General features: G+C 34.6%; 1 protein-coding gene across 1 annotated transcript; it reads left to right on the top strand.

Annotated features, from left to right (window-relative positions):
* Window positions 1–1937: 1937 nt before the first annotated feature.
* HSA32 (Aldolase-type TIM barrel family protein) lies at window positions 1938–4787 on the top strand. Its single transcript, XM_079062339.1, has 5 exons — window positions 1938–2210; window positions 3092–3283; window positions 3379–3589; window positions 4053–4276; window positions 4543–4787. Exons 1-5 carry the CDS (start codon window positions 2085–2087, stop codon window positions 4651–4653), a joined length of 864 nt encoding a protein of 287 aa, XP_078918465.1. The 5' UTR covers window positions 1938–2084; the 3' UTR covers window positions 4654–4787.
* Window positions 4788–7977: the final 3190 nt, after the last annotated feature.

Genomic DNA, 7977 nt, shown 5'->3' on the forward strand with positions numbered 1-7977 from the left:
TTGCTTCTTTGTTGGTTCCAGAGGAGATTTGCCCTTCCCCTTGTTCCAAACCCTCTTATTGTTGTTGTTGTTGTTCTCCTTGGGTTGTTCTGGAGCAGAGACCACAGAGTTTTGACGGGCTCCGTGGTCGATGAGAGATTGTGCCAGTTCTTTGGCACTGTCAAAAGTAATAGGCTTTGAAGCTAAAACACTTGACTGAATTTGGGGCGACATACCCCAAATATATCTCTCAATCTTTTTGCTCTCGATAGGAACCATATCCGGGCAAAGAATTGCCAGATCACAGAACCTATTGGTATAGGTTGATATATCAGAACCAACCATTGTAAGAGCCCATAGTTCTTGCTCCAGTTTCTGTATTTCCCCTCGCGGGCAGTATTCCCGCATTAACATGGCTTTTAGGCTCTCCCAGCTGATGGAGTTAGCCACAACTAGAGTAAGTGACTTAATGTGGCCATTCCACCACGTTAGAGCCCTATCAGAAAAAGTACAGGCATCAAATTTAACTTTGCTACCCTCAGGACAGGAGCAAATTTCAAAGATTGCTTCCGGTTCTTCTGCCAATGGAAACCATCGATTACCACTTGCACCAAATAATAACCGTACCTGAAATCATTGGTCAAAACCATATATGAAATCAAGCTATCAAACCTGAAATCAAAGCTCAAAACCATACCAAAATAATACATGGAATCAAAGCTTGGAACCGAACCTTATAATCAAAATTGTAACCGAAAACAATACACATCCAAACCACAAGATGAAACTCGCTTGACACTTTGATGAATATCCTCTCTCTTATCTTAATCTCACGAGCTATTCAGCAACAAAGACGAAATAAAACAACTTATATGATGAACTTGAAGAATTACACATGTCTTCCACTTCGTTCAAGAATTTCATGAGAAGTAAACCATTAACCAAAACAAAACACCAAATATACACCATCAATAATCAGTAGACCAATCGATATACTAAATCTGAGCTATGGTTCTCACCTTGCTGATTTTAGGGACAACCGATTTGGGCATGTGAAGTCGGTGGGATTATTTGCCCTAAATACGAGAATACTCGTGTCCTAGTTCGTGGAATCTCATATTGCCGATTTTGACCCAATTGAGAATTCCTTGTTTGTTTGACTCGAATAGAGAAGAGAAAGAGGGATTAGAGTACGGTGAGATGTAGTGGAAGTTATCGATTTCCACCATCTTCTTCACTAGCCAATTTTGTTGGTGGCCTTCCAGGAGTAACCTGCATCTTCCCCTGTTCCTTCCTATGGCTAATGTCATCGATCAAAAAACACTAAAGGAGAAATTCGAGTAGGGTAATCGAACGAGGGGGATGATTAATCGTGAGAGAGAGGGGGGTGGGACCCTTTAATATTAAATAATTATATATTTTTTCTTTTTTAAAAAAAAAAAAAGGTAAAACTTCATAAATGGTCCCTGTGGAAGTGAAATGACAGAATTGCCCTTCACTTAACGGCCAAAAGCTAACGGAGTTAGCGAAAAGGACTAAATGTTAAAAGTTTTGAAACCATAGGACCATGTGTGAGGTTTTTTGAATTTAGGGACTAAACTTGATATTTTCGAAAACCACAGGGACATTTTTGAAGTTTTGTCTTTAATAAATTAAACTCTAGATGGAATGTTATTTTGAAGTTGAATAGATATGAAAATCAACGACCCATTAAATAATTATTCAATGGAAAAAATGACATTTTTAATTGTTAAGAGTTTATGGAGAATAGAAATATAGAATGTGTAAATGATGAAATGGCAAAAAAAATTAATAATAACAATAAAAAATAAAAAAATAAAATAAAATAAAAATAAGATGAGGAGACTACGGTAGGCGTACCACTCCCCGTAGGGTTGATGGTGAAAAGTATTTTTGACGTGGCAATTGACACGTAAAGAAACACGAGGAAGATCAATATCATGATCATAGCTTCCGACACTTTCTAGAATCCGCTTCCCAGCTTATCTACATGCTTCTATTTTTTTCCATTTCCTCCATCCTTCCACCGGAAAATTCACACAAATTCAGCTCCGGAAGCTCGGCCATTGATAAACTAATCAACTATGGCGACTTACAGGTGGAAGAGCTTCGTCGAGGACCAAGACCGCCCTGAAAAACCTCGGAGATTCGGTGTAACGGAGATTCGTGGCCCAAATCACAACTCTCTCTTCTCTCACAACTTGCTTCAGGTCTCTCTCTCTCTCTCTCTCTCTCTCTCTCTCTCTCATCAATTTACTGCGTTCTAATGTTGTTTTGCTGAAGTATTGTTCCTTCAGCTTATTTCAACTCCTAGACAGAATAATTCCCCTCTGTATAATCAGATCGCATTATGCAATTTGTAGTAAGATCGATTATCTGCATTTTAACGTTGATTATGTGATTAATTGATACTTAAACTAATTATAACTCATACATAGGATTTTTTTTTCTCCCAATCTGTGGATAATAAGCTCATGTTATGCAATTTGTACTCGTATCGGTTAATTGCATTTCAATTCTGATTTGGTGATTAGTTGCTGGTTCAGCTAATTATAGCTTCCACTTTTGGTCCTCTGAGCATCATCAGATGTATTATGTAATCGGTTGTGAAAATGATTGTGGTTAGTTCCTTGAAGCAAGTGATATATCCTTTATAACAGGGTTTGATAAATTTGTACACAGGAAAACATGATCTTAAAATGCAGTTCCTTCAATTAAATATAGTCTCTATCCAGGTCCCAGGAGAATTCATTCCTATGTGCATCATCAGCTTATATTATGCAATTTGTAGTGTGAAGCAAAATTATTTTTGATATTCAATAGGTTGAGTTCCTTGAAGCAAGTGGTATATCCTTTAACATAGGTTTATCAAATCTGTAACACAGGAAAGTATGACCTTACAAATTACAGCAATTTCTTAAACTAAACATAGCTTTTACATAAGAGAACTTGATCCTCTGTGCATCATAGCAAGAATCAAAATTCTTGAGGATATTCAATATAGCTGCAAACCAATTTAGGTCATGTGGAAATTCAATTCTTGATTGCACATTTTGGTAATAATGGTTTACTGATTTTCTAATTGGGCCAGGATATGTTGGAGTCTGTGGGGCAGTTTGTTGATGGTTTGAAGTTTACAGGAGGCTCTGAAAGTTTGATGCCAAAATCCTTCATTAAAGAAGCAACAAAATTAGCCCATGAACATGATATATATGTTAGTACAGGTGATTGGGCCGAATATCTGCTTCAAAAAGGTTCATCTTCTTTCAAAGAGTATATAGAGGTAATTGACTAGTGTCACAAAAAGTCAAATCACATTTCACTTATTTGTTGACTTCCAGTTCTACCCTAATAAGTTGTATTGTATGACCATCATAGGAATGTAAGCAGCTGGGATTTGATACAGTTGAGCTAAATATGGGTTCACTTGAACTTCCTGAAGAAACTTTGTTGAGATACATAAGGTTAATTAAGAGTGAGGGGCTTAAAGCTAAGCCTCAGTTTGCTGTTAAGTTCAATAAGGCTGACATTCCTCCAACCCGTGCAAGAGCTTATGGTGCTTATGTTGTTCCAACACCTCGAACATCTGGTAATTAAGACTCCACTTTCTTTCCTTTTCGACATGAGCGTTTGAAGGACTAAAAGCATTGTGAGGGCAAAATTGTCAATTTTTATGCTTTTTGGGTCCTTCCAATAACTGTGTTTGATTCGGGGACTAAAAGCATTATGAAACAATGAAACATGGATCAAAAGGGGAAAAAGATTCCTTTTTGTACCAAATCCAAAAAATGAGTAAAAAAAATTTACAAGGGTAAAATCGTCATTTTATATTTAAACTTTAGGATTTCAGCAAAAAAAATAAGTAGTTTTTGCAGCTTCGACAAGACACAATATGACCGACCTTGTACTGCAATTGGCATGCATCAGATCAGACTAGGACTAGACTAGACTGATGTCAATAGGACAAAAATTACAGTACAAGGTCATGATGTTTTGTCTTGTCCAGTGTAACAAAAGCGTGATACCAACTGTCTGTATAATGAATTATACAGAACGTGTGGAGGATGTGGATTTTTTGATCAGAAGAGCCGAGAGATGCTTGGAAGCAGGAGCAGACATGATAACAATCGATGCAGAAGACGTCTGTAGATATCCCGATTCTGTTAGAGCAGACATCATAGCAAAGGTGATTGGGCGTCTAGGACTCGAAAAGGCCATGTTTGAAACATCAAATCCCAAAACCTCCGAATGGTTCATTAAGCAATACGGCCCAAATGTACGTTCTTACCCACCCTTCATAATGCATTTGTATTTGTTACACGGTACATGACTTGACTGACCGGACAATCTTTCTAGGGCTATTTTCAGTCTTTTGCATGGTCCCACATTGTTTTTCCAATAAAGTTACATTTTTTTGTCCCATTACAAGACTCTGTTATGTCATGTAAATATCAGTCCTAATTTGTGTCGTGTCGTGTCATGTTATGTCATGTAAATACCAGTTTTTTTTTATTCCTTTCCATATGGATTGATGGGAGACAGGTTAACCTTTTTGTTGATCATTCTCAAGTGCTGGATTTGGAGTGTATTCGAGGGCGTAACTTTGGAAAGAATCACAAATCGGTTCTTGATTCTTCGTTTTTTCTAAGTTGAAATATGGTCTACTATATGTGATATATGTAATGTGTATGCTTATGAAACTTGTATTTGTTGTTATGCATGTTGTGTGTGTAGCGTGTGATACCGAACATATCTTTCTTTAAAAATGGAAGTTTTTTTTTTTTTTTTTTTTTTTTTTAAATAAATCGGTTGAAATTATGTCATTTAAAAAGAGATATATAGTTTTTTTTTTTTAACATATTAAAAATTTATATATCAAATTTGAAAAGGACATAAGACATTTGAAGCTCTAATGTGATTTGATTTGTATTAAATACTTACCCGTTTTAGTCGTTTATTCGATATTTTCATTTTTTTGCCACAAATTCAGTATTCTCTTATATATCTTTTTTATTAATAAATTATTTCTAGAAAGTTCTTAGTGGGACCCATAAGTTGGGCCTAGCCATTGATTTTGGGATTGAAGCCCATGATAAAGACATAAACACCATTTCATTGATGAAATTTGAATTATAGTATTTGTTTTTATACTCTCAATTAATTGGGTTTGTCTGGATTTGGGTCTTGAATGGTGAATAGACTTTTCATGAACCAGAAACTGCTTTAAATCAAGATTCTGAAAATGAAAACGGAGTACTGAAAGTGTCTGTCGGCTGTATTATTGAAAGTGCCTTGGTCGAAAAGCAAACACGAGTCGTTGTCTATTTAACATGTTGTGGGCCCTGTCAATAGGACGTGGTGATAGTGGAGAGTTTGACCGATGATCAAGGAATATTAGTTTGGTATTAATTCTCTAAAACTTGATCATGATACTTGATTTTTTCCTACTCAAAAGAACTAACGTGTCATCTAACTATTTTTTAGAAACTTGATTGATTTGAGTAATTGAAATTTTTATGTGTGAAGTATATGTGTAGTCAATGATTTACTCATAGAATTCGTATTTATGAGAGAAGTGAATTATATGTGTAGTCATTGATTTACTCATAGAATTAGTATTTATGAGAGAAAAGAACTCCGACGTATATAACTTAGATGGTTTTTCTATTTTCAAGAACTTTCGACCTTTTTTGATTGCATCATAACATTTCACATACGTTTTCTCTTGTAGAAAAACTACAAAGATTTGTATGTCCTCTTCTTTAAGCAGACATAGACTCGTCTTTTTAAGTCTGCAGACGTCTTTCTTTCTGATAAATAAAAACGCCAAAATTTTATTAATATTTGTAAAAACTTTAAATATAACTTTTATGTCTTTATGAGTGTTAAACTGCATATACGTCCATCTAAAACTATAAAATTCTCACATATATATATATATATATATATATATATATATATATATATATATATATATATATATATATATCCAAAACTGATTTTTTAATAGGATTAAACCAATTTAATATTGAAAATTTTATCCGAAATCCAAAATACAATTTGATTTTACTAAACTTTCTAATATCAAATTAAATTTTGAATTAAACCAATTTAATTATAATTAAAACCAAATTAGTCTCTAAATGTTTCAAGCTTTCAACGTTATTTTTTAAAGCTTTCGACGGACATATATTTAAAATGTAAAAACATGTTAATAAATAGACAAATGTCATAAAACTACATTATTTAATACAAAATATTAACGTAAAATAAGTCTAGGAAAAATAAAATTCTTGTAATATCAATGTCGATTCAAATTGTTTGTTGTTATTGACTTCATAAATCAAACAATGTCAAAATCTTATTCAACCAACTCGATACCCATTTTCATAATCGACAAACTCTTTTTTAACTATGCAATGAATTGGTAAACAATAGCAAATAATCTTGTTCAACTGAATCAATTCTCATATGCGTAAGGTTTCTAATGATGCTGATGAAGATTAGTGTCCATAGCCATAACAAAGCCCAGTAATATTACTATAAATAGCAATGTTTTTTTAGGTTACACGCACGAACAGAAATGAAGCAGATCTGAAAAGATATTTATATGAGAGACTTCTTTTGTTAATTAATTAATAGTTTAATTTATTAATAGTAAATAAATGGATTATGCAATATTCCATAATGATTTGAATACTATAGATAATTACTATTGTATTTGGTATTTATCTCTAGGGTTTCAAATTACCTCCTTATAAATAGAGGACTCCAAATCCGGTTTTGACACTTGAGAAATATACATCTAAGCTACCAAAATTTGAAATCCTCAAAACCCTAAAGAATCCCAAATCTTCGTTCCCACGTCGTGGCCGTTTGATCCCCACATCATGATCTAAGAACATAATCGAGATTTCGATTATGTTTGAGCTAGAAGTTCGAGGATTGGTTGGATACGTTTCTTGTTTGCGTCTTGGGTGGGATCACAGAAGAGGAACTCTCTTGTGGGTTCTCTAGTCCAATTTATTGGCTCGACAAAAGAAGAAACCAACTAATAAATCAAATGTATGTTTTCTATCTATAGAGTTCTAATAAGTTGCATAGATTAATAATGAGTTTAGATCCTTCAGATTTCAAGTTTAGATCAGATTTGTTGATCGTTTCCCCTGCCTTATGTTTGATCTGATGAGGCTCGAAACCCATCAGTGGTATCAGAGCGTGGTCAACTCAAGTCTATTGCACTTAGACTTTGTCTTTTGAGTATATTAGGGTTTGTATGTGTAGGTTTCTGTTTTAAATTGTTTTAAAAGCCTATAAATTTTCCTTGATTGAAATTGAATCCGATTTTGCTTTTAAAAAACGACGTTTTAGTTGTTCTGCCTATTCGCTACGACGTGGCTAGTCTCCACCACGTCGTGGTATCTACATAGATCGTGATTATCTTCATCGCCACGTCGTTGTCGCCTCTTGGCCACGTCGTGGTTTGCAGCTGAGAGGTCTTCGGAGAATGAATAATCATTCTACAAAACCATCTTAAAGGCCATGACGACAGTGGCCATGTTGATGATTGGTATGTTTAGATCTTCCCTACCAAACCTGCTTATAAATTCCATTAAGGATTCCTTCGGATCCCGGACCACCCGGTAGAGATCACAAGTGATCCTTTCAAATATTCTGATGTAAGAAAACTGATTATTGAAAAGATTAACTAGATGGGCAAAAGAGGTAATAAAATAAGGAAGGACATTAAGAAGCCATTTTAAGTTTGATCCTGTTAGAGTCGATCTGAAGCCTTTACATAAACATGCTTCTTTTAAGTGTGGTGGAATGGGAATGATCCCCATTCTCTCCCTATATTGCACGATATGTTCTTCAGGATCCATGGTTCCATCATAAGGCTTCATGCTAGGAGTTCGGAAGCGCTTAGGAACTTCATTATCAAGTATTGAGGGGATAAATCTTGAGATCCTTTGACTG

Source organism: Lactuca virosa, chromosome 7 (assembly GCF_052849685.1).
Source record: "Lactuca virosa cultivar CGN04683 chromosome 7, Lactuca_virosa_CGN04683_v6, whole genome shotgun sequence".
NCBI classification, from domain to species: domain Eukaryota; kingdom Viridiplantae; phylum Streptophyta; class Magnoliopsida; order Asterales; family Asteraceae; genus Lactuca; species Lactuca virosa.

Bases quoted from the DNA above. Each gene is read 5' to 3' on its own strand.
- HSA32 (XM_079062339.1), top strand. From the start codon at position 2,085: ATGGCGACTTACAGGTGGAAGAGCTTCGTCGAGGACCAAGACCGCCCT. The intron at 2,211-3,091 runs GTCTCTCTCTCT...TAATTGGGCCAG, and splicing joins TCTCTCACAACTTGCTTCAG to GATATGTTGGAGTCTGTGGG. The intron at 3,590-4,052 runs GTAATTAAGACT...TGAATTATACAG, and splicing joins TCCAACACCTCGAACATCTG to AACGTGTGGAGGATGTGGAT.